General features: G+C 40.5%; 1 protein-coding gene across 6 annotated transcripts in view; it reads right to left on the bottom strand.

The window, feature by feature from the left end:
- FTO (FTO alpha-ketoglutarate dependent dioxygenase) overlaps positions 1–26758 on the bottom strand; it is a 423456-nt gene that overhangs the window by 249274 nt on the left and 147424 nt on the right. For all 6 annotated transcript variants that reach the window (XM_061387217.1, XM_061387219.1, XM_061387216.1 and 3 more), the window contains one exon: positions 7288–7367. In XM_061387217.1, coding sequence (XP_061243201.1) covers positions 7288–7367 — 80 coding nt within the window. The remainder of the gene's footprint in view (positions 1–7287; positions 7368–26758) is intronic.

Here is a 26758-nt window from a genome sequence, read left to right as displayed (position 1 = left end):
CCCACTCCAGTACTCTTGCCTGGAAAATCCCATGGACGGAGGAGCCTGGTGGGCTGCAGTCCATGAGGTTGCTAAGAGTCGGACATGACTGAGCGACTTCACTTTCACTTTTCACTTTCATGCATTGGAGAAGGAAATGGCAACCCACTCCAGTGTTCTTGCCTGGAGAACCCCAGGGACGGGGGAGCCTGGTGGGCTGCCGACTATTGGGTCGCACAGGGTCGGACACGACTGAAGTGACTTAGCAGCAGCAGCAGCAGATATAAAGAGGAAGATGAACTCTAATCACCCAGAAGATGTATATATATTCCTAAGGAACCTATAATCAGGACTAGTTTTTTTAGGTAACAGTTTAATTGAGATATATTAATAGCTCACATGTCATAAAATTTACCCACTTAAAGCACATAAGTCAATGTTTTTCAGTTATTTTTAGAGCATTTTAATCACTCCAAAAAAGAATCCCTGTCCATTTCAGCAGTCACGCAGTCTCATTTCTACCAGCCTTCCTAGCCCTAGGCAAGCACTAATCTACTTTCTGGATCTATAGATTTGACTACTCTGTATATTTCGTATAAAGGAAACCATACAATCTGCGGTCCTTTGTGACTGGCTTCTTTCACTCAGTCTCATTTTCAAGGTTCTCCTGTGTTGAACATGTGTCGGTATCCCGTTCCTGTTCACCGTCAAATATCATCATCAAATCATTCAGCCATAGAGATATGTCACCTGTTTATCCAATCATCAGAGGATGAACCTTTGGGCTCTCCACTCTTTGGCTATTATGAATTAAGCTACTATGAACATTCACATACAAGTTTTCATTTCTCTTTCATTTCTCTCTTCCATACACCTAGGCATGGGAATTGCTGGACAATATGGTAATTCTGTATTAACCTTCTGAAGAAGTGCTCGACTGTTTTCCAAAATGGCTGCACCATTTCACATTCCATCCAGCAATGTATGAAGGCTTCAATTTCTGCATATCCTCAGCAACACTTGTTACTGTGATTCTGATTACAGCTATTTTCTCATGTGTTTATGGGCCATCTGTATATCTCCTTTGGAGATATGTCTATTCAGATCCTTTACCTTTTTAAAAGACTGGATTCATGTCAAAGTATGGCAAAAGCCACCACAACATTATAAAGCAATTATCCTCCAATTAAAATTAATTAATTAAAAAAATTTTTTTAATTTTAAAAACGGTTGGATTATTTATCTTTTCAATCACTGACTTGTAAGAAGTTCTTTACATATTCTAAAAATGTGCACCTTGTGAGAGACATGACATATATATATATTTATAATATATTTACAAATATTTTCTCCCATTCTGTGGCTTCTGTTTTTTACTTTCTTGATGGTAACCTTTGAAGCATCACAGTTTTAACTTTGATAAAGTTCAAATCGTCTATTTTTTCTTTGATAGCTTATGCTTTTGGTATCATAGCTTTCAAAAAAATTTCCTACTCTAAGAATCGCATACAGATAAGTAATTATTTACCAAGGTTAACTAAAATAAAGCAAAACAATAAGTGCAGAATAGTGTGCAGGCTACTAGTTATGTAAGAAATTTTTAAAATTATCATTAAATACATATGTGTTTGCTTACATATTTATTAAATATCACTGAAAGGATAAAAAATATCTGATAATATTGGTTGCCTCTGGGGAAGAGGAGCTGGTTGGGGTGAGGAGAGACACATATCAACTGTACACACTTAGATACTTTTTGAGTTTTGAACCATTTGCGTAACTACCTATTCAAAATATAATTATACATAAAATTTAAATTTAGAAAAAAACAGATATTCTGTGTTGAATCCCAAGAACATTCTACACAACCATAAAAAAAAAAAACCTAAAATCAAATAAAGATTGAGAGTCATCTGCTGCTGCTGCTGCTGCTAAGTCGCTTCAGTCGTGTCCGACTCTGTGCAATCCCATAGACGGCAGCCCACCAGGCTCCCCTGTCCCTGGGATTCTCCAGGCAAGAACGCTGGAGTGGGTTGCCATTTCCTTCTCCAATGCATGAAAGTGAAAAGTGAAAGTGAAGTCGCTCAGTCATGTCCGACTCTTAGCGACCCCATGGACTGCAGCCTACCAGGCTCCTCCATCCATGGGATTTTCCAGGCAAGAGTACTGGGGTGGGGTGCCATTGCCTTCTCCGTGCGAGTCATCAGATATAATCTAATCACATTTTTGCAACCAAAAACTGAATCAATTTCTTCTGAGTAACTAAAATGAATTTCAGAACATCATTTCCTTAAAACAATCTGCTTCCTACATATTGTGAATAGGCAGAAAATAGCAAATCATTTTGTTTGGCACAGAAAAGACGTCAAATTTTGTACTTCATGAGGGAAAGGTCATGTGTAGAACAAGCAAGGCTATAAAGCTGCATGGATTTTCTCCATATATATTTAAGGAAACAGCAATGGTAACTATAGTGATGGGGAAAAAATCTTTTCCCTCTTCTGTTACTGAAAACAATAAGATGAAATTAAAAGTTTTAAATAAGATAAAAACATAATCCTGCCACCTTACCCTATTTTATTTTTAGTGAGTGTGATTCTTCATCCACACACAGCTATAATCAATATATACTTAGCAATGTATATGCTGTTTTTCACTGTTTGTACATAAGTATTCCAAACTACCGTTTGCAATGCTGCTCAATGAGGTGATGATATTAACAATTTAATTAGTGAGTCACATAATATAAAAGCGTTAAGGTTTTATCCAACTTTTCACTACTATTAATCATGCCAGGCAAATAGTTTTTTATATATACTTCTTTTGAATTTTTTCCTAGGTTTGAGGTCAAAGATATTATTCAATAGCTTTACCATACCATAAAAATATTCATGGTGCTTTAGACATATCCCAATACAGCTTTCCAAAAAGTATGCCAATTAGAAAAACTAACAGAAGTGCATTAATGTACAGTTTCACTGTAACTTCACCAGCATTGAATATTATCATTTTTGACTTTTGGTAGAAGTAAAAAGTTAACCTTAAAATGATCTTTTTTTTTTTAAAGACTACATTTAACTTTAAGATAATTTTTGAAGCCTGTATATACAGGATCACACAAAACAGAGTGAGTGAACTTTTTCTTAAAAAAGGCCAGATAGTAGATATTTTAGGCTTGCAGGTCATAAGGTCTGTGTTCAACTACTCAGCTCTGCCATGGTAGCTCCAAAGCAGCCATAAGCAATACATAAGCATGGCTAGGTTCCAATAAAACTTTATTTACAAAAATAGCTGGCTGGCCCACAGACCATAGCGTGTATTGACTACGATCTACAATATAGAAAGCAAGATAGTCACATCTTTCACATTGTATGTATCTAATCAGTAAAATATCATGTTGCTGCTGCTGCTAAGTCACTTCAGTCGTGTCCAACTCTGTGCGACCCCACAACGGCAGCCCACCAGGCTCCCCCGTCCCTGGGATTTTCCAGGCAAGAACACTGGAGTGGGTTGCCATTTCCTTCTCCAATGCATGAAAGTGAAAAGTGAAAGTGAAGTCGCTCAGTGGTGTCCGACTCTAGCGACCCCATGGACTGCAGCCTACCAGGCTTCTCCATCCATGGAATTTAAAATATCATAAGCTTCAACTAAAGTAGAGATAAAAGATGTAGGTTTGGGATTATGTTTTTCTCCTAAGGCATCACTGTATATCTCCATTTCTTTTTTTTCTTTTAATAAATAAATTAATGCTCAAAAATTTCCCTAAAAACTAGAAGACACAAATAAACATCTATAACTAAACAGAGAAAGCTAAACCTCAGGATATTTTTACAGCACTTCCACTTTAGTAAAGTTGGTCATCTAGGAAAAAAGGAATTAAGACCAGAGGTGTCCTTTAAAAACGCAGTCTGAAGGGCTCCTTTTGGGAACTTCTGACTATGTATTTATTGTAGGAGGTGGAGAAGGAAAGATGTCCTGATCTCTTACAAGTTTTAATCCCAAAGTTCCATTTGTCTGCTGGACCTCTCCACTTGGCAGCTCTAACTCAAACTGTTTGAAAGTGAACTATATTCTTTCCCTAGTGTCTTAGAACTACCTGCTTACAGTAATGTCATTTCCAAATCACCCAGGCTTGCAACCTCAGAGTCACCCGAGAGCCTGGCACATGACAAGCATACAGTAAAGAGGTAGTTGGTCAGTGTGTTCATTCATTCGCTTGTTCATCCATTCATTCATTCGCCCACTCATTCACTCTTCCATTCCCTCCTCCACTGCATTCAGTTGCCAAGTCTGTCACTACATTTCCTACATTAGTCAAGGGAATTTCTTCTTTTCTCCTGTTGCCACTACTTTAGTTCAGACTAACAGGTTTAATTGATGTCTTTATCATTTTCATCTTCCAAAAGATACCTCCAATATGTCAATACTGCAATAAATAAATCATTGATAACCCCCATCTACCAACCAATTTTGGAGTAGGAAATGGCAACCCACTCCAGTATTCTTGCCTGGAGAAGCCCCTGGACAGAGGAGCCTGGCAGGCTACAGTCCATCGGGTCTCAAGAGTCGGACACGACTGAGCAACTTTCAGTTCACCAACCAATTTAAGTTTGTGAAAGTGAAAGTGTTAGTTGCTCAGTTAAGTCCGACTCTTTGTGACCCCATTGACTGTGGCCTGCCAGGCTTCTCTGTCCGTGGAATTCTCCAGGCAATAATACTGGAGTGGGTTGCCATTCCCTTTTCCAGGGGATCTTCCTGACTCAGGAATTGAACCTGGGTCTCCTGCATTGCAGGCAGATTCATTACTGTCTGAGCCACCAGGAAATCCCCTAATTTAAGTTTCAGTTCAGTTCAGTTCAGTCATTCAGTCGTGTCTGACTCTTTGCGAGCCCATGAGTTGCAGCACGCCAGGCCTCCCTGTCCATCACCAACTCCAAACACACCTAATATCCAAGATTTTTCACAATCTGGTCCCATTCAGGAATCAGCCTTTATCTGCTAATACTCCTTTTCTGGCAATCCTTAGATTCAGTCAAAGTTGAGCCATTCAATATTCCCCTCGTATCCCCATCCCAAACCAATCACAGTATTTGCACCTGAGTCCTCATCCCATTAGCTGACCTCAACTGTCCTAAAATTCCCTAATCCCTACACATTCAAGTCTTACACATCTACCTGTCAGGTCACTCATGAAGTCTTACTCTATTCTCTATTCTGTACTTACCTCCTCTTAGACGGGAAACATCTTAAAGATACCACATGTCAACTACTGCTATCCACAAGTGTCTAAAAGAATACCTTGAACACTGGAAAGTTCAACAGAAGTTTGCAGAATGGATGATAGAACTAAAATCACTTCCCTTCTTCTCAATAGTAGCTTTCAGTCAATAGCAACTCTTCCAATTAAGATTTGTTGATAACATAAATTCTCTTGCTTTACCATGTTCATTCCAGTGTGTCAACGGAGACAGTATCACCTTCCAAACAGAGTTTTGGTTGTTCCTGTCTCCCACTAGCTTTTCATCAGGATAATTGAAAAAGGCAGTAATAGTAATAGTAGTAGTAATAGCAGTAGCAACAGTACTAGTAGAGGTAGTAGCAATTTAATATATATGTATAGCAGCTAACATTCTTTGCAGGCATACTCTATCAGCCACTGTTCTAAAACACTTACACGTATTAACTCATTTAATCCTCATAAGAACTCTCTGAATTAGATATGATTGTTATCCTTATCAAATACACTTTCCCAAACATCTTATTCATCATTTTACACTAGTCCTCTCAGCACAGCACTAATCACCTTGTCCACTCTTCCAGATTGAATTAGGAAAGATGCAGATATGTGTAAGTAGCCACACACTCAAAAGAATTCTTGGGAAAGTTCTGACTAGAAAGACAGATGTCTATACCATCTTGTATTATACAAAAATGAAATCTTTTTTGCACAACACAAAGCACATGTAAGATGCTCTATAACTGCTTGCTCACTTCTTTTTGCCTTCCTTCACTCCTCCCTTTCATCTTCCTTCCTCTTCCCTCCTTCCTTTTGCCCCTTGCCTCCTCCCTCCCTTCCTTCCTTTCTTCTGTTCTAATAGAACTTACTTTAGGTCTCTAAGATAAATTATTTGTGTTTTTATCTATTTAATATTTGCCTCTCAAACTGAAAAGCTAGTTCAGCAAAACTAGTGGGCATACCCGTCAAGCTAATGGCTCTCTCTCTCTCTCTCAAGCCTTTAGTGCTGCTGGACACAGAACAGGCCCTCGAATATTTAGATGAATGATTGAATGCAAGAAACAAGAAAGGGAGATAAGGAGAAAGCGGGGAGGAGGGAATGCTTGATGGGCTTGCTGGCATCTTGACTTAGACACACGCCATCTCAGCCACCGAGCAGTTTGACCAGTTTACCAGGAAAGCTGCTTAATTACCAGCAAACATGACATTGCCTTATAGACTCTATAGTATCAGGACTAGAAAGGTTGTGTGTTTGTGTTTCCCTAACACTTTATTTTATCCCTTCTGCCCAACTTTCTCACACTGGTCCCCCTGCAGTATGGTGAAAAGTCAAGCTATAAAAGCAAAGCACAGATAACAAGTTTGGATACGAGGTCAACTTGTAATCCTTTTCATGATCATTCTCCCTGCTCTCTACAACTCTTCCTAAGCAAGCACACACAACACCCCAGGATGACTACTAAGGGCTTCCCTCATCTCTTAACTTTCTATTCTGAACTAGTCTAATCAGCTGACTATCAGCCACTGCAAGTGGTGGCAGAATTCAGCAATCAAGCCTGGGTTAGGAACCTGACTGGGGAGTTCAGAAATTCCCTGGCACCACTCTAACTGTCTCTTTAATTTACATTCACATGCCCAGAAGCCTGACCCAAAGTTAATGGGAATGTAAATTCTCAACCCTCTGAGCCCAGTTACAACTAACACATGCACAAGCACACAGATCTACCCAGTTTCGTTCCAGTCACCACCTTGACCTTGACCTTGACAGGTACCAACACTTTAGAAAATCTCCAACCAGCAACACCTGCCAAGGTCCCCTCTTGCAGGCACCTTTTCCAAGAAACACAACTCGAAGGAAGCAAAACAGACTTAGCCCAGGCTGTGAAGACACTTTTTACAACTGGATCCAACACAACTCAAAGCTCAAAAAGCAAGTAAACAGAGGCTAAAATCTAGTTAGATGGAAGCAATTTTCCTATCAAATAGTCTTCCAAAGTTCTATGATAAATTGCTCATGCAACCACTTCTGTCACATCCAATTAAGTTTGAGTCACATTTTTATTTACACTTACCTCTGCCACTCGGTGGGTGGAACTAAACCGAGGTGGTAAACCAGCCAAAACACAGTGTTGGTGGGTGGCATTGAGATCATCTGCAGGAAAAATACCAAAAATTAAAGGGAAAAAAGCATCCAACACGCCACTTATCAGTCACTAAATAGTATTTAAATTACAAAGTAAACAGTAAATCCATCATTCAAGAAGAATGACAAGAACCAAAAATATAACAATTACTTTGTATAATCTAAACTATTTTTTGCAAGTAGGATGACTTTATATAGAGAGATAAATAGATATAGATAGATAGATATATCAGAGAAGGCGATGGCACCCCACTCCAGTACTCTTGCCTGGAAAATCCCATGGGTGGAGGAGCCTGGTAGGCTGTAGTCCATGGGGTCGCTAAATGTAGGACACGACTAACCGAGTTCACTTTCACTTTTCACTTTCATGCATTGGAGAAGGAAATGGCAACCCACTCCAGCGTTCTTGCCTGGAGAATCCCAGGGACGGGGGAGCCTGGTGAGCTGCCGTCTATGGGATCACAGAGTCAGATACGACTGAAGTGACTTAGCAGCAGTAGCAGCAGATAAACATATATGTGTGCACATATATATATATATAGTCATATGGTATAAAACCATTGTGGTGTAAAGCCATCAAAAACCATGACACTTTCAATAGAGAAAGGGGATGTGATTAATAATTACTTTAGGACAACAGGCGTAAACCAGCACTGTACTTAGCCAACAGGCTATATGGTCACCCTACTTACCTGTAGTCTTATGATACCCACTCATCACTATTTATGGGTTGAACTTCTCTTTTTCATTATACATCTAATTCTACTCATGCTTTATGAATAAGCCAAAATTCTTTCGTATTCTTTGGAATTGAACATCTTTCATCTGAAAATCTGCCTCCTGCCCTCCCCAATCAAAGTATCAATTTTGCCCTAACAATTTTCCAGGCAGCAAACCAACCAACTCAGCACGTTGCAATGCTTTGGCTCTCAGAACAGAATTCAAGCCTACAGATTCATGACCCAAGAATGGAGTAGGTGGTGAATTCATCAGCTAAAGAATATGCCTGAAACCACATGCAATTGGAGAAAATTCAATGGCCAAGTTCTTGTGTATTCTATGAAATGATGCCACATGTGAGGCAAAAATCTGTATCACCTCTGCTTAGAGCATTGCTTCTATTCCTCTGTTAATAAGAAGAGAACCAGACTGTCCCTGGCAACACATGACTTCCTACATAAGCGACAAAGACTTCTTAGGAAGATACCAAGAAAGACAATGATTTAAATTAGGAGGCAAAGACCAACTACATGTCAGCAAAAACAACCTATAAAATTTCCTCTAAACATAAGAGAGGAAACACAAAATGCCAATTGCAGGACATTTGTTTATGGATCTTAGGGAGTAGTCATGACAAGGATGGGCTTCCCAGGTGGCAAAGAATTCATCAACCAACGCAGGAGACACAGGCAATACAGGTTCAATCCCTGGGTGGGGAAGATCCTCTGGAGAAGGAAATGGCAACCCACTCAGTATTCTTGCCTGGAAAACCCCATGGACACAGGAGCCTGGCGGGCTACAGTCCATGGGGTTGCGAAGAGTCAGACACAACTAAGTGATGAGCACTGAGAATGATGACAAGGTTGACCTTCTTGCCTTATACAACTATAAAACACAGGAAGACAGAGCATGACATAACCCCAAATACAAGAGAAATTAAATAGGTGAGTCCTACAATTGCCTGGCTTTCCAGCTGGAAACAGTTTCAGAGCCACAGAGTAGGGAGGGAGAAGTCAGAATTCTGAGTGTTCAGCTTTCCTTCCTGCTGAGTTGTGAAGACAAAGAGTAGGAAGACCAGGGAGCAGAGATCTGTAAGGCAGAATACTGCAATAGAAGAACTTGCACAGGGAGAGATCAAGGAGACATCTGCAGAAGGGTTCCTTCCAGTCTTTGACTCCACACTAAACTGTGCATATGTGAATGAAAACTTGCTCCAGGCAGGAAAAGAAGCTCCAGAAAGCTGTAGGAAAAGAAGCTCCAGAAACCTCAGGCTCACATTAGGCCAAGAACACCGTGTTCTCAGCAGCCAGAATGGCTCCTACTATCTGAGACAATAATAGATAGAGTCTTTGTGTTCGTGTCCTCAGTCGCTCAGTCATGACCAACTCTTCACGACCCCATGGACTGTAGCCCGCCAGGCTCCTCTGTCCATGGGATTCTCCAGGCAAGAATACTAGAGCAGGCTGCCACTTCCTCCTCCAGGGGATCTTTCCGACCCAGGGAACTAACCGGTGTCTCTTGCATCTTCTGTATTTGCAGGTGGATTCTTCACCACTGCACTGCCTGGCAAGGCCCAGATAAGAGTCTTTACAAAAGCATAATCTTAGTAGTAAGGTTAAACAAGTCCTATATGAAAGGCTGCCCAAGATCCACCTAAAAGCTTAAAAGCAAGCCTCAAAAGAATCCAACTTATTCCAAATAATTTAATTACTCACTAGAGCAAAGTCCAACACTACTTAAAAGAGTATAACAAAATCAGACACCAATAAATAAAATTGGCCATAACCAGCATTCACCCAAAAAGTAACACAGAGAAATAAAAGATATATGATACAATAGATAACTAATGAGAACCTACCATACAGCATAAGGAATTCTACTCAATGCTTTGTGGTGACCTAAATGGGAAAGGAATATATATATATATAACTGATAAACTGATTCACTTTGCTGTACAGTAGAAACTAACATACTGTAAAGCAATTATCCTCCAATTTAAAAAATTAAAATTAAATTAAAAAAAAATTTTTTTAAGTGTGGCTTAAGGCCTGAAGACGACTGGATGACCCTTCTCTCTTCAATTTGCCCTCTGAGGATTTCAGTTAAGGACACACCTGAGAATTTCTAGTTGATCTGAACTATTTTGTCTGAAGGGGGATTCAAAGCCGAACAAAAACAAAAAGCAGGGGTTGCAGGAGTTTCCCCAGGCCAGATGCCCATAAAGGACTGAAACAATTTCTAAGAAATATACAGATGCCATTCTCACCTATCCAAATAAAAGCCTCATTACTCCCCGGCTATTAACAGTGGGCTCTAAAGATATCACAAGGAGGGAGAAAATCATCTTAACAGACAGATTTCTTAAGAGCTTTTGTTCCGCTGAGGGGCAGCTCAAAGGCACTTAAGAAGGAAGACCAAGTGGCAAACACAACATTAGAAGTAACAGTCCGGGGTGTGTGCCTTTCTTTAAATCCTTGGCAACTCTCTAATCAAACGACTCTTTTGAAATTGCTCCCAAATGTCTCTAGTCCTTTATGACTTTTAGAAAGAACCCTGTATTTTCACTGTGGGACTTCTAATTTGTCTCAAACTCTAAATCTATGAACGTGGCTCAAACCTCATGGATTGTACATCTCAAAGGATGTACTAAAGATGCCCCCAGCTTTAAAGACTAATCCTAATAATTTTTAGAAAGAAAACATTAAAGAATGCCTATTTGCCAGAGTTATCTCAGAAAACAGCTAAAAAAACTGACTATACTCAGGAGCAATCAGAGTTTGTAGAATTTATTCAACAAAACAAATGGAAAAAGAGCTCTCACTCTTTGCAGGCTAAATGCTGCTTGCTCTATCAGTGGAAGGAGAGAACGCTGGACATTCACTGTAGCATGAAATCTCATCTCATATAAGAGACCACAGATGCAAAGGCATAATTCACGCTAGGGTGATCAGTTCATGCCCAGTACTTTCCTGGCTTTAATACAAAGTCCCAAATCCTGAGATCCTCTCCCTTACCCAGACAAACTGGGACAGCTGGTCACCCTAAATGTAACCCAGCCCTTATTTTCTTGGTTTTGTTGTCCAGTGTTTCACCAGGGGCTACTGCGTCCCCAAATTTCTTAAAGTAACAATCAGGAGCTTTGCTAAAGGCACTCCAGAGCTAAATAAGCCCAATACTGAAATCCAATCTTCCCACTTTCACACAATCACTGAAGCTTTTCATTCTTACTCACCTGTCCATTCTCATCCCTCAATCTTAATATTTATGACCTTATTTTTCCTAGATGTGGGGACATCCATGACTGAGGACATTTTCAGAATTTAATAGCCAATGGAAGGGGGGAAGGGAGTATTCCTGATGAGACGACAGTACAGACCCAGACCTCTACCTACCCCATTCCTAGATTCTCAATGAGACGATCAAAGAAATATCAAAAAAATGAAGACTCCTTTCAGTGCTCCATATCAGAGAAAGGTGCTCAATATGCCAGAAATTACGAGCAACTCTGCTGGATACAGTATAAGAGGAATGAGATTAAAGAAAGGTAGCACTGTACTATAAATCAATTATACTTCAATTAGGAAAAAATACCAGGACTTCCCTGGCAGGCCAGTGGTTAAGATCTCCTCATCCAAGGCAGGGGGTAAGGGTTCGATCCCCAGTCCAAAAGCTGCCCGTGTTTGCTCATACCGTGAGCATCCATACCACCCAAAGACAAAAACAAGTTATTCAGTGCGCTCCAGTTCATCAAGTCTCTCATCTGACCCTGCAAAGGTGCATTTTCTGCCTTTAAGTGAAGTATTTAGCCAGGAATCTGTACTAAGTTTTCATAGAACCAGTCTTAACACCAAGTTGCCTCTTAGCTGGTGCTAGTCTTCTTTCTATAAGGAAAAACAGGCAAGGAAAAAATTACTAAACTCGGGCAAAATTACTATAGTTCTAAGGAAAGGAACCAGTTTGACAGAAACTGCCTCTTCTGAAAAAGTGTTACTCAAATGGTCAGAAAAAAATTTTCATAAAAGTCTCAATTTTTCAAGAAGCCACTTGACTCAAGAAGGCACTGCACCTGTAATAATGGGGCAAAGTAATCATGAAGATGGAACAGCATGAGATCAGGAAAGGCTGCTTGGGGCTGATTTGTTTTTTAGTAAGTCTGCCTTCATTTAAAACAGTAAGAGCCTGACTACACAACAGAATGCATGCTGCAGAAAAACCAAATCACCCAAGTGAATGGGAACTCAAGAAATTCTCCCAGAACTCAGACAGAAAACAAAAATTAGTGACAGAAAAAGATAAGAGATGAGGGGCAGATTAAGCCAAAAGAGATAGAACAGAAATCTTAGAAAGCAGAAAATAGAGCAATGAAAGAATAACCAAAGAAATAACAGAAGAATATTTTCCAAAGTTGTAAAAAGGCCTGAGTCTGTACTACAAAATGGCTAACCAAGTGCATAAACATTTTCCGTTCAAAAATTAAATATAAAATACGAAAAATGTCCAAAGAAAAAGCACAACTTGCTATAATAGGATCAAAATGGAGATGATTTCAGGTATCTCCTTAACATCAAATATTAGAGGTCAAGGGAACAATATCTATAGAGCTTTAAGGTGGAAACTCCTTACTCAAGATTCCGATAGCCATTAAAGGAGATATGAATACATGTAGGTATAGTAAGTCACACTTAAACAATGCAAAGACTCAGAAAACACACTACCACCATTTCCCTATTAGCCTTCATCAAACAGTTAGAACCTATACTTTAGCTGACAAGATGGCAATCAAAATAATTAAAACCACAATATAAAAAGACTAGCAGGGAACATACAAGTTGTTAAATAATTTGAATACGGCTATTTAATTCAATGCTACTATAATTAATGAGCTTCCATGGTGGCTCAATGGTAAAGAATCTGCCTGCCAATGTAGGAGACCCCAGTTCAATCCCTGGGTCGGGAAGATTCCCTGGAGAAGGGAATGGCAACCCATTCAGGTATTCCTGCCTGGAAAACTCCCTGGACAGAGGAGTCTGGTGGACTACAGTTCATGGGGTCACAAAGAGTTGGACATGACTTAGTGATGAAATAAGAACATAATTAATAATAAATGAAAGTAAGTACACTTCATCTAAAAAATTTTCTATATTAAAATTTATTTTAGGGACTTCCCTGGTAGGCCAGTGGTTAAGACCTTAGGCTTCCAATGCAAGGGGCATGGGTTTGATCCCTGGATCAGGAACTAAGATCCCATATGCTGTGCTGCTGCTGCTGCTGCTAAGTCGCTTCAGTCGTGTCCGACTCTATGCGACCCCATAGACGGCAGCCCACCAGGCTCCCCCATCCCTGGGATTCTCCAGGCAAGAACACTGGAGTGGGTTGCCATTTCCTTCTCCAATGCATGAAAATGAAAAGTGAAAGTGAACTCGGTCAGTCGTGTCCTACATTTAGCGACCCCATGGACTGCAGCCTACCAGGCTCCTCCGTCTGTGGGATTTTCCAGGCAAGAGTACTGCAGTGGGGTGCCATTGCCATCTCCAACATGCTGTGCAGCAGGGTCAAAAATTTTTTTAAAAAAAAAATTTTTTTTTTTAAGAATTGTTTAAAAAAATCTAAGTCAAAATTTTAAAGAGTATGTTTGGTTTTTTTTAATGCCTAGTAAAAGAACAGAAGAGCTGAATAAAGTAAGCATCAAGATGCATGTCAATAACATGTCAACAGAAAAATGGGCAAAAGATGATCAGCTAATAAATAGTAATAGAAAGAAGAATACAAATGGCCATGAAAACATGGAAAGTGTTCAACATCATCAACAAGTAAGTGTACTTTAAAACAACAGCATGTTATTTTCACTCATTAAATTGGAGAAAACATTTTTAATTGTAATGCCTGGTGTTGCCTAGGGCGCAATAAGGTAGGTTGGTAAAAGGAACTGATAAACACATTTCATACACTGTAGGTAGGAAGGCAAACTGAGAACATTCTGAAGAACAGTATAACCATGCAATATGTACAGTCTTTACCTATCAACACTCTCATCCTTACTCAGGGGGCTCACTTCTAGTCACTCTTCCTAGAGAAATAACTATAGGTGCAGATAAAGATTAGGTACAAAGATGTTCACCAGAGAGATATATTTGATACCAAGGCACTGGTAATAAATGGCATGACAAAAGTAGAGGACTCCTATTTAAGCCATTTTTTAAAATCACATTTTCGAGGAATATTGAATAAGGAAAAATATTCAAGATATATAAGTATTGGAGAAAAAAGACAAAAAACTATTGGGAAAAAAACAAGATATAACACATTATTGTTGTTGCTGTTGTTCAGCTGCTCAGTCGTGTCCGACTCTGTGACCCCATAGACTGTAGCACACCAGGCTTCCCTGTCCTTCACTGTCTCCTGGAGTTTGCTCAAACCCACGTCCATTGAGTTGGTAATACAATCCAACCATCTCATCCTCTGTTGTTCCCGTCTCCTCTTGCCTTCAATCGTTCCTAGCATCAGGATCTTTCCCGACGAGTCAGCTCTTCACATCAGGTGGCTAAAGTATTAGAGCTTCAGCTTCAGCATCAGTCCTTCCAATGAATATTCAAGCTTGATTTCCTTTAGGATTGACTGGTTTGATCTCCTTGCAGTCCAAGGGACTCTCAAGTGTCTTTGCTAGCATCACAAATTGAAGGCATCAATTATTCAACACTCAGCCTTCTTTATGGTCCAACTCTCACAGCCATACATGACTACTGGAAAAACTTTAGCTTTGACAATGTTCACCTTTACCGGCAAAGTGATGTCTCTGCTTTTTAATACACTGTCTAGGTTTGTCATAGCTTTCCTTCCAAGGAGCAAGCGTCTTTTAATTTCATGGCTGCAGTCACCATCTGCAGTGATTTTGGAGCCCAAGAAAATAAAGAGTGTTGCTGTTTCCATTGTTTCCCATCTATTTGCCATGAAGTGATGGGACTGGATGCCATGATCTGTTTTTTGAGTGCTGAGTTTTAAGCCAGCTTTTTCACTCTCTTTCACCTTTATCAAGAAGCTCTTACGTTCCACTTTGCTCTCTGCCATTAGAGTGGTATCATCTGCATATCTGAGATTGTTGATATTTCTCCCAGCAATCTTGATTCCAGCTTGTGATTCATTCAGCCTGGCATTTCACATGATGTACTCTGCATATAAGTTAAATAAGGAAGGTGACAATATACAGGCTTGATGCACACCTTTCTCAATTTTGAACCAGTCTGGTGTTCCATGTCTGGTTCTAACTGTTGCTTCTTGACTTGCATACAGGATTCTCAGGAGACAGGTAAGGTGGCCTGGTATTCCCAAACATGTCTAATATATTAATTTTCTAAACATCATATCTAATGATATTAATATCATATTAACATTATATCTAATACCATATAATCTGATATTAATTTTCCCATATTTGGGAAAACATATTTTCCCAGGTATAGGAAAAAAATGCTAGAAGGAATCACATCAAATAGTTATGAATGTTGCTAGCTCTGTGTGGTCATATTATGTGATGTATTTTTGTTATCCAATTTACACTTCCTTATAGTTTACAAATTCTTTACAGTGAGCATCAATTCTAATATTTCATTTTTAGCATCTCTGAATTTAGAGCACATCTTAAAATTGATTGTTTTTTGGGGAGTTGGTTTTTTCTTTTATTTATACATTTAAATTTGGCTGGGTGGGTCTTCATCGCTGCACACAGGCTTTCTCTAGTTGCTGTGCATGGGCTACTCATTGTGGTGGCTTCTCTGTTGCAGAGCACGGACTCTAGGGTGCAGATTTAAGTAGCTTCAGCTCACGGATTTAGTAGTTGTGGCTCACGGGCTCTAGAGCGCAGGCTTCATAGTTGTGGCACAGGGGCTTAGATGCCCTGCAGAATGTGGGATTTTCCTGGACCAGGGATGGAACCCATGTCCCCTGCACTGGCAGGTAGATCCTTAACCATGGGACCACCAGAGAAGTCCTTCACAGCATCTTTGACTGGATAGCATACATTATTACTTTTGTACTTAACAATAAAAAATAAAACAGTAAGTATGATGACTTTTTTAAATGCAAAAGGGAATGCTCAATGAAGAGGTCCTCAGAAAAGAGATATTCATTCCCCAGAAAGAAATGAAAGAACACTGAAATCAGTAAGGGCAATAAGAGCTTTGGTTCGTTTTATACATCTTTTGCAGTGTATTTTCCAGGGGACTGAAAACTCTTTTATAGAAACAAGTACAGAGGTGAAGATGACCTCAGGGTACACACCTTTCTCTCTCTTTGTTTTCTAAGATTAACTTTTATGGAATGCTTATTTTATTGTTGGGCTGAGAAGAGAATACATTCTTGAGGTTAATCATTCATTCTTGATTTCTAAATCAGCAAAAGGAACTTTAATCCCACTTTAGGAAGGGCTGCCTTTTCTCATCCTGGTAGCAACTCTTCCCATGAGACAGAAGGGCAGAGGGGATCATGGAAATGGAGAGATGAGAAGGTTAGGTTAACAGAAAACTTGAATGAAGTCTCTTCTCTTCCCACTTTGTATATACAAAGCCACTGCTCCAGTGAACTCCAGGCCCCAGAACTTCCAAGTAAAGCTAATGAATGAAACTGGAATAGCCACTTAAACTCTTCAGTTCTGTTCCTTCAAACACCTTTTGACTACTTTCTTTAGTCACTCCTATTTCAATATCTGATTTTCCATTGGCAATTGAAGATAGTTTTTTTTTAAAAAAAAGCAAAAGTGTTAGTTGCTCAGTCATGTCCAGCTCTTTGTGACTCCATGGACTACAGCCTACCAGACTCTTCTGTCCATGTAATTCTCCAGGCAAGAATTCTGGAGTGGGTTGCCATTACCTTCTCCAGGGCATCTTCCTGACCCAGGGATTGAACCCTGGTCTCCTGCATTGCAGGCAGATTCTTTACCACCTGAGCCCCCACAGAAGCCCAAGATAAGGTTTCTGGCTAATACTTAGGGAGGAAATAAGGCTGTTCTCTCCAGATACTCGGCAAGTTCCTATTCTGTACAAGGCACTAAGTGCTGTGCACAGTACAGAAATACAATTAATAGTGGCTCTGAAAAACCTTAGCTCTAATAGGTGACATAAGACTGCTATATCAGTTGCTACAGTCTGGAGGGAAAGAGAGTTATGGCAACCACACTGAATGGCTGGTGTCACTGTCACTGTGGCTATTAAATTTTTTTAATGTCAACCCTAAATAGGTGAGTTATACGTGTACCTAGAATGAAGGAGAAAATATAACTAGGTGGAGGGAACAATATGAAAATGTAAGGGGAAAGAGGTAAGCCAGGATCAGTTTTAGAACAAAGTCACTATAATGAACTAAGGACGATAATTTATACCTTTTTAAAATTTGTAGGAAATTTCCTGGCACTTTTGATGCCGTGTCCAGAAATCGTTGGAGAACTAAGATCCTGAAAGCCTCGAACTGTGTCAAAAAAAAAAAAAAAAGTTGAAATGTTTATTGGGCCTAGAAGAATTATTCCACAGAGACAGTTTAATGGCGGTATAGTGCCAGCACAGTAGTGGCGGTGGCTTAGTCGCTAAATCATGTCCAACTCTTGCAACCCCAGGGACTCCAGCCTGCCAGGCTCCTCTGTCCATGGGATTCTCTAGGCAAGAATACTGGAGAGGGTTGCCATTTCCTTGTCCAGGACATCTTCCCCATCCAGGGATCAAACTTGTGTTTCTTTTGTCTCCTGCATTGCAGGCGGATTCTTTACCATTGAGCCACCAAGGAAGCCCAATGAGGACATTGGGCTTGAAATCTGCTGCAGGAACTGACTGATTCAAGAAAGTCAGATTCATTCCTGGTCTAGTCCTGAGCTCAGTCAACAGAAATCAATTAAATAAATAAATTTTTTTAAAGGTTTCATTCATGGTCATTCTCCCACTGTTTTTACAGAAGGAGCAAAGAGCATACACAGTATATGCAATCAAATTAAAAGCCTGAAAAATTCCTTCCCATAGCCTGTACTTTTATGAATTATGCTGCAGAGATAACCCAATAGCCAAAGAGGGCATAGTAAGACTGCCAGCCAGGGACTTCCCTGGTGGTCCAGTAGTTAAGAATACACCTTCCAATGCAGGAGACTGCATTCGATCGCTGGCTAGGCAACTAAGATTTCACATGCTGTGAGGCAACGAAGCCCAAGCTCCACAACCAGAGAGCCAACGCTGCAATGAAGAGCCAGCAAGGCAATGAGAGATCCCACATGCTGCAACTGAAACCCGACAGAGCCAAAAGTAAATAAATAAATATTTAAAAAGAGACAGAGGAGAGACTGCCACTCAACAGGGAACACTCCACCTACCCAACCCGTATAGAGAATTATCTCAATACCACATGACTGATTGAATGAACCATAAGAGATTAAAAGGTCTTCATAATTCATAGTAATATTATTATTCATCCTCAGCTTAAAAAAAAAAAACACATAGGCACCTTTTTTTTTTTTAACCTTTGATGGTGTTCTTATAAAAAAAAACATGGAAGAGAATGTACAAATTGATCCAGACACTGTGTCATTTGGAAAATTCTATGATGCCACATCGTTATCTGGATTAGTTATGAGGAAGTAAAGCATGGGTCACTGAAGGAATAGACTGTCATGGAAGATTCTAAAAGCTGTCTCTAGAGATCCCAGAATATAAGATGAATGGCCATCTGTTTTGGCAGGGGTCTTCAAAACCTTTTCCAGCCAGGAGCTTTTAAGGATAGAATAAATATTTCCTTTTGCCTATACTGCCATGAATGAAGAGGAATTTCACTCATTGATTCAATATTTATTAAAGCACCTACCATGTTCAAAGTACTGTGGTGGGTCCTGGAGAGGGTACACATTTTGGGGAATCTAAAATATAGTAGTCAGAAGGCATTCTTAGAAAATTCCAGAAAAAGAACGAAGACACAGGACCTGAGTGACAACGGAATTCTCCTAGGAGTGCAATGAGAAGCAATCTCAGTAAAACTGTGTCAGATGGGTTTGAAGAAGGCAGTGTTTATCAAAACATTAACTAAGTCATATGATGCAACATCTAATAGCATCGAGCCAGCACCATGGCATGACTCTCCAGTCAGTAAAGACAGAGAAAGGCAGTGATGAACGCCAGGGAGAGAGGGAGAACCAAGCAACAAGAAAGCCACGGCTCGAACACAAAACCACCTCAATAATGCAGCGCGAGCCTGAGCTTTTGGTGAGGTCGGAAATCTTGACCTGACATTTGCAGCATGTTCTTTCAACTGATGTAAGTTTAGTGATTACAGTGGATGAGACCTTCTACGCAGGAGTCCAGTCACTCCATTTGGTTCTACAATTAATAACACACACATAAGCACAATTAATAACACACACTGTACACTGTCGACATACAGAGAAAGCATGGTCCCCTCATCAAAATTACAGATGAGCCTGTAAACATTATATAGTTCAAAAATATGACAGCAATGACATGGCTGAAATACCAGAAGTCAAGTGAGAGCATCTATGTCTTGGTATAAAGTTGATCAATTAAGAGAAAAAAAACCTTAAAAATAAACATCAAGTGACAAAAGTTAGGAAGAGTTGAGAGTGTAAGAGAGCCAATCCCACATTTTTCTTCATGAAAGACTGACAGGCCTTAAAGTTGTTAAATGAAAAAACTGAAGTATTAAAGATATTTTAACAGTTAAGCAGGAAAGAATCGCCTAAGGAATAAAATGTGAATACAGTGAAAAGTAGTTACATCTAAGAAATGGAACTTGGGGGTAGTGGCAAAGTTTCCCCCTTTCCATTTTATTTTTTATTTATTTTTTTTTCCCTTTCCATTTTAGATCAACCTCCACTGTTAAAATTTTTATTTCCTAGTACATATATTATTTTTATTATAATACCAACAATAATATGGATGAGGTACTGACATGAAAAAAATCTCCAGGACATATTATTAAGTTAAAAAAACTAAGTAGTATACACACACATACACACATACACATATGTACCTACTAACACACAATAAGTCCCCTACATACAAATGAGTTTTGTTCTGAGAGTACAATCTGAAGGCCAATTAGTTCCTAAGTCCAACAAAGCCTAGGTACTCAACTAACACAATACTGTACTGTCCCATTTGTGTTTTTTAAAAAAGCAGCCGTAACATAAATATATCTACATAACTATTTATGTTAATGCTTATAAAAGGAACAGACAGAAGATAAAAGAGTACCTCTACATTTTATTCTATGCACTTCCATATTATCTGAATCCTTAACAGTGAGAATATATGTGTATTCATCTATTAGTTGGTCAACTAATATTCTTTTTTGTTTGTTTGTTTGTTTTTTAACTAATATTCTTTTTCCACACTTTTAAAGAAAAAGATTCCACAACGATATAATTGGTAGAGCTAGCATAGTTCCACGGAAGAAAGAATAGGTTTGTCTCAGAAAAATCTGGACTTAAACGTAAGCTTCACTAGATATGTCACCTTGAGCAAGTGATTTTACCTCTCTGAGCTTCAATTTCCTTTTTAAAATGGGGTTTTATGGAGCTTTGCTGCTGCTGCTAAGTCACTTCAGTCGTGTCTGACTCTGTGCGACCCCAGAGACGACAGCCCACCAGGCTCCCCGTCCCTGGGATTCTCTAGGCAAGAACACTGGAGTGAGTTGCCATTTCCTTCTCCAATGCAGGAAAGTGAAAAGGGAAAATGAAGTCACTCAGTCGTGTCCGACTCTTGGCAACCCCATGAACTACAGCCTACCAGGCTCCTCCGTCCATGGGATTTTCCAGGCAAGAGTACTGGAGTGGGGTGCCATTATGGAGCTTTATGGAGATACAGTTCACATACCTGCTTCCTGGTGCTGGTGGCTCAGGCGGCAAAGAATCTGCCTGCAATGCAGGAGACCTGGGTTCGATCCCTGGGTCGGGAAGATCCCCTGGAGCAGAAAATGGCAACCCATACCAGTATCCTTGCCTGGAGAATCCCATGGACAGAGAAGCCTGGTGGGCTACAGTCTATGGGGTCACAAAGAGTCAGACACGACTGAGCAACTAACATTTTCACTTTATGGAGCTTTATGGAGATACAATTCACATATCAAATAATTCACTCATTGAAAATATACAACTCACTGCATTTTAGTGCATTCACAGAATTGTGCAACCATCATCATAAACTAATTTGAGAGTATTTTCATACTCCTAAAAGAAACCATATACTACCCACTAGCAGTCCATTCCCATCAGTTTTCTTTTCTGGGGGGAAAAAAAAAAAAGGTGACTAGAAAGGGACGATTACACACCTCACAGGTTTGTTACGATAAATAAATAAAATATATCAAAGCCTCCAGCTCAGTGCCTGGCCCTCAGGAGGTACTCATCACATATACTTCAAGTAAAGTTCACAACAGAAATACTACAGAAATAAACAAAAAGACTAGATATGATAAGAAAATGGCAGATCCTTCCAAGAACCTAGGAACACACTCAGGTTCCTATTCTCAGAGCCTATGACACCGGCCTTGTCCTCTCCCCAATTTGTCTGAAGACCAAAAAATCTGGTGTGTAAAGTATGTGTTAGTTGCTCAGTCATGCCCAACTCTTTGCTATCCCATAGACTGCAGAAATCCATGGGATTTCTCAGGCAAGAATACTGGAGTGGGCTGCCATTTCCTTCTCCAGGGGATCTTCCCTACCCAGGGATCAAATCTGGGTCTCCTGCATTGCAGCAGATTCTTTACCATCTGAGCCACCAGGGATATCAAGTCAGAAACCCCAAGTTTGAAAATGTCAGCATTTAGGGGCATATTTTAGAGCAAAAAGTTTCAGGAGAGACACATCCTCAACCGTGCAAAAAAAAGTGAACAGCAAGAAGCAGATACTGCGGTTGCCGAGCAGGGAAGGAGAACACGCTAAGTTCACATTGGACAAGCAGCGGAAACTATACTGTCATGTTCCTACTTTTCAGAGTGAAAGTAGACATGACAGCTGCTCATTGGGCTGTTCAAGCACTTTCCACTTAAATGGCAATTCCTCAAGCTTACGACTGCAGCCTGAAGTTATAATTTACTACTGTTTCTGTATTATTCCCTTGCCTCGGCAGAAAGCAGAATGTAGCACCTACATTTCAAGACCCATGAGAGGTAATAAAGTATAATTATTTAGAATTTATGATTAAGCCATATATTAGAGGTCTTTTTTGCTTCAGCTGGTCAGTCAGAGGTTGGAGGAGGGAGGGAAAGGGGTCAGAGGAAAAAATAACACAAGCCTTTTCCTATGAACAAAAGGTCTAAGACAGGGCAGGACTGACAGACACCTGGAGGATTTACAAAGCTACCATGGTCTCCACGGGAAGCCCCCGAAGAGCCCCAGTCAAGAGACTTTTAAACTCCTAGAGGCCTCTGTTCTTCCTGCTCACAGAGCTACAAACTCCAACTCCGCTGCTCGTGTTGACTCCCGAAGTAGACGCATGGCACATTTTCAGGTTACACCACATCAAACGCTCACAGTGCACCAGCTCTGGCTGCTCTAAGCCATAGGTATTTCAGAGAAGGTGAACCTCATCAAGGAGAAAACCACGGGTCAGGCTCTATAAGTAAATGCGACCCCCACCAAGGCAAGATTGCGGTTACTACAGAGCTCTGATTCAACAATGGCCAGATGGCAACTCTTCCCAGCCGCAAGAATCAACTGGGGAGATTTCCCTTCCTTGTAGTTCCTTTATGTGGCTACAGAAATATATACATGGAACGATTAGGTGCAAAGCCGGCCAAGCTCAGGGCATGGAGCGAGGTAAGAACCCAGCACTCAGCACTCTTCTGGCAGCCTCCCCTCACTGGTTCTCCAATACACCATGACCCAGGTCCCGGTCTTCATAACAAGTCCTCATGTTCAAGTTGTAATTCAGAAAGTGCTTTCCATAAACTTTCTCTTTTTAAAAAATGTTTTACATTTCTTTTAATATTTTGTTGTTGTTGTTGTTGCCACACAGCATGTGAGAGCTTAGCTCCCCAACCAGGGATTGACTTGAACCCAGGTCCCCTGCATTGGAAGCTCAGTCTTAACCACTAGACCACCAAGGGAAGTCTCGATACTTCTTTTTAAATTTCTTTTTAATTGGAGAATAACTGCTTTACAATGTTGTATTGGTTTCTGCCATATAACAAAGTGAATCAGCCAAACGTATACACGTGTCCCTCCCTCTTGAATCTCCCTCCCACCCCTCTAGGTCATCACAGAGCCCTGAGCTGACTCTATGTGCTATAGAGCAACTTCCCATTAGCTATCTATTTCACACATGGTAGAGTTTACATTTCGGAGAAGGCAGTGGCACCCCGCTCCAGTACTCTTGCCTGGAAAATCCCATGGATGGAGGAGCTTGGTAGGCTGCAGTCTGTGGGGTGGCTAACAGTCGGATACGACTGGATGACTTCACTTTCACTTTTCACTTTCATGCATTGGAGAAGGAAATGGCAGCCCACTCCAGTGTTGTTGCCTGGAGAATCCCAGGGACGGGGGAGCCTGGTGGGCGGTCGTCTATGGGGTCGCACAGAGTCGGACACGACTGAAGTGACTTAGCAGCAGCAGCAGTGTATACATTTCAGTGCTACTTTCTCAATTCATCCCAGCCTCTCCTTCCCCATTGTGTCCACAAGTCCACTCTGCATCTGCGTCTCTATCCCTGCCCTGTAAATAGGTCCCCTATACTTTTTTATTTGACTTCACAGTAACCCTGGGAAGCAAATGTCATGAAGCACCAGCCTTTCACTGGAGGCAGAGGCTCAGAGCGGTGCTAACAACGCACAGCCCACAGACAAGAGGGGAACCTGAGGGAAGCTCGTCACCTGACCTTTCTCTTATTCCACCCTGAACCTGAAAGTCACCTGGCCTTTCTATTATTCCATCCTAAACTGCTGGTGAGGGAACGCCAACCCAAAAAGGAGATACTGTGCGTTTCCATTTATATTGCTGTTCTTTTTTGTCGTGCAATTTTTACTTGGCAACCGAAGCTTCAAAATAGTTAATTGGCACAATAATGACATGTGAAAATGAGATGTAGTTGGTTTTAAGGAAACAAAAGTAAAGAGAGTAGAGAGAACAGAGTCATGAAGAGTGATATGTGAAAAATAATAAATAAAGGGGTGGGGGGAGGAGGTTTGTCCAAAATGTTTATCTAACACTCACCTTTGTCCTGAACCATCCCACGTCTACAGTCGGCTCCGGCTTAATGAACATGATTTGGTTGATGTCCCTTGAACTGTATAATCGGTTCCACACAAAAAACAAACCCACAGTTTGTCTCCAAGCCACTTTTAAGTCCCTAACTCCCTGGTTGCCTTCAGTCTATGGAAAACATCTGTGGCAAAGTAAATCATCCCATTCTGAGAAAGACCAGAGTGTATTTTTTTTTTCTTCTCTAAGTGTGTTTTGAAGTCCTGGTTGGAAAATTAGTGAAAATTGTAAATCTGCTTGCAAATCTGGTCATGTCTAACTCTGAGATTAGGGCAAAGATTCCAATTTAAAAGTAAAACCGTGACAACCCCAGTTAAGCGTGTCCTCAGGCACTGCCAGCAGGGCCTTCACTCAATTCCACAGGCAGTGGATTTATTACAGGCACCCGGCACGTTCCCCATCAGACACCCCTGGAGGACTGACTTGAGACAGCAGGGTTTGGTCTGCACTTCCTCTGCAGACCAATATATTATTATAAATTGAGCTAAACTGTTTCCTTTTCAAAAGTGCTATGAAGTTCAGATTTCAGGTATCAGCACAGGGCAGGGTTCTTTAGAGTCCTTGGCTTTTAAAAAGTAAAGAGAAAAGGTGGCTTTCCACCACGGTTGCTTTTATTTTTGTTTTGTTTAGCCTAAGAGAAGATGCAGGACAAGTCATTTTAGAAATCGAATATGACATCTTAATAAGAAAACAGATTCCAAGCACAAACTTGAGGTGCAGTGTGCTATGCTTGGCCTAGTTCACTAAGTTATCAGTTACTTCACCTTTATCTGAAGGCAGGAGTTTGGAAATCAGAACTAGATGTTATGTCTCAGATATCAGCTGCTATAAAATGACAACTATCTTCCTTTATCACCTACAACAGCTAACTGGAACCAATGTATATTCTAAAAATGTATATTCATTATAAGTTAAAAGGACAATGCAATTATTTAATATTTTCATTTTTAATGTAATTTCTGAGCCAAGAAAAACATAACTTTAAAAAGAAATGGAGGGCTTCCCTGGTAGTCCAGCGGTTAAGAGTTCACCTTGCAATGCAGAGGACACTGGTTCCATCCCTGATCTGGGAAGATCTCACGTGCTTCGGAGCAACTAAGCCCATGGTCTACAACTACCGAGTCCATGCTCGAGAGCCTGGGAGCCCCAACTGCTGAAGCCCACGTGCCCTAGAGCCTGCGCTCTCCAACAAGAGAAGCCACAATGAGAAGCCCACGCACTGCAATGAAGAGTAGCTCCTGCTCGCCACGACTAGAGAAAGCCCACATAGAGCAACAAGCCGAAAATAAATAAACGGATAAATAACTTTTACAAAATGAACTGGAAAAGAAAGAAGCAAACAGACCACCATCGTCACCTTCCTTTCTGCCCTTCTGAACAATTAAGTCTTAAACCTTCAGGTAAGGCAGAGAAGCTCAGAGCGGGGGTCAGTGCTGGACAGGGGTGCAGAAGGCCTCCAGGTACAGGGTCCAGAAGGCCTGACGTGGGTATCAGAGCACAGGTGGGCTAAAGTGACAAGTCTCAATCCATGATTCTTTCCCACTGTGTAACCATGGCTAAGTCACTACATCGATCTAACCTGATCTTCTTTCTCAACAGAGCTGGTATCTACTTCTCAGGGTTACTGAGAAGATTCACAGAAGGCTTGACTTGTCATTAGTCCACAGTAAACATAGCTGTTATTCATATACTACTGTTATTCCTGGGCTTCCCTGGTGGCTCAGTGGTAAAGAATCCGCCTGAGAAGGCAGAAGACACAGGTTCGATCCCTGAGTCAGGAAGAGCCCCTGGAGTAGGAAACGGCAACCCAGTCCATTATTCTTGCCTGGGAAATCCCACAGACAGAGGAGCCTGGGGGGCTACAGTCCATGGGGTGACAGAAGAGTCGGACATGACTTAGTCACTAAGACACCAACAACTGCCATTCCAGGTACATATTTATGTACACGTTGAAAAAGTCTGAAAAGGAATATACCGAAATAGGCACGAACCTGATTTTTATTTTCTTCTTTTCACTTTATACTTTTCAGAGTTTCTTTTCTCTACAATGAGCATATACTGCTTTTTCAATCAGAAAAGAAAACATGAGATGTTACTAAATAAATGGAAAGTAGCTGAACCTTTACAATGTCATTTACTACTTTTATACATAGAAAGTTAATAAAGCTATTTAAAATAGCACTATTCTGACTCCCATTTCTTTTAAAGATGCAAAATATTAATAGAAACTCAGAGTACCCAAAAGGAAAGTGATTTACTGGCTGAAATGACAACCTATTTATATTCATGGTAAATATCCACATCTGGGTGGTATATTAAAAAATGAAATAATAATCTGTTTTACCTATAAATGATGCTCAACGATGAGGCAAAGACTTGAGAATAGAAACTCAAATCCTGAGATAAGCAGGAGCAGGGCAGATGAAGAGATGACTTTACCCCT

The sequence above is a fragment of the Bos javanicus genome, chromosome 18, assembly GCF_032452875.1.
Source record: "Bos javanicus breed banteng chromosome 18, ARS-OSU_banteng_1.0, whole genome shotgun sequence".
Taxonomy (NCBI): domain Eukaryota; kingdom Metazoa; phylum Chordata; class Mammalia; order Artiodactyla; family Bovidae; genus Bos; species Bos javanicus.
The sequence above is the reverse complement of the archived record's forward strand: the minus strand, read 5'-3'. Positions and strand labels throughout refer to the sequence as shown.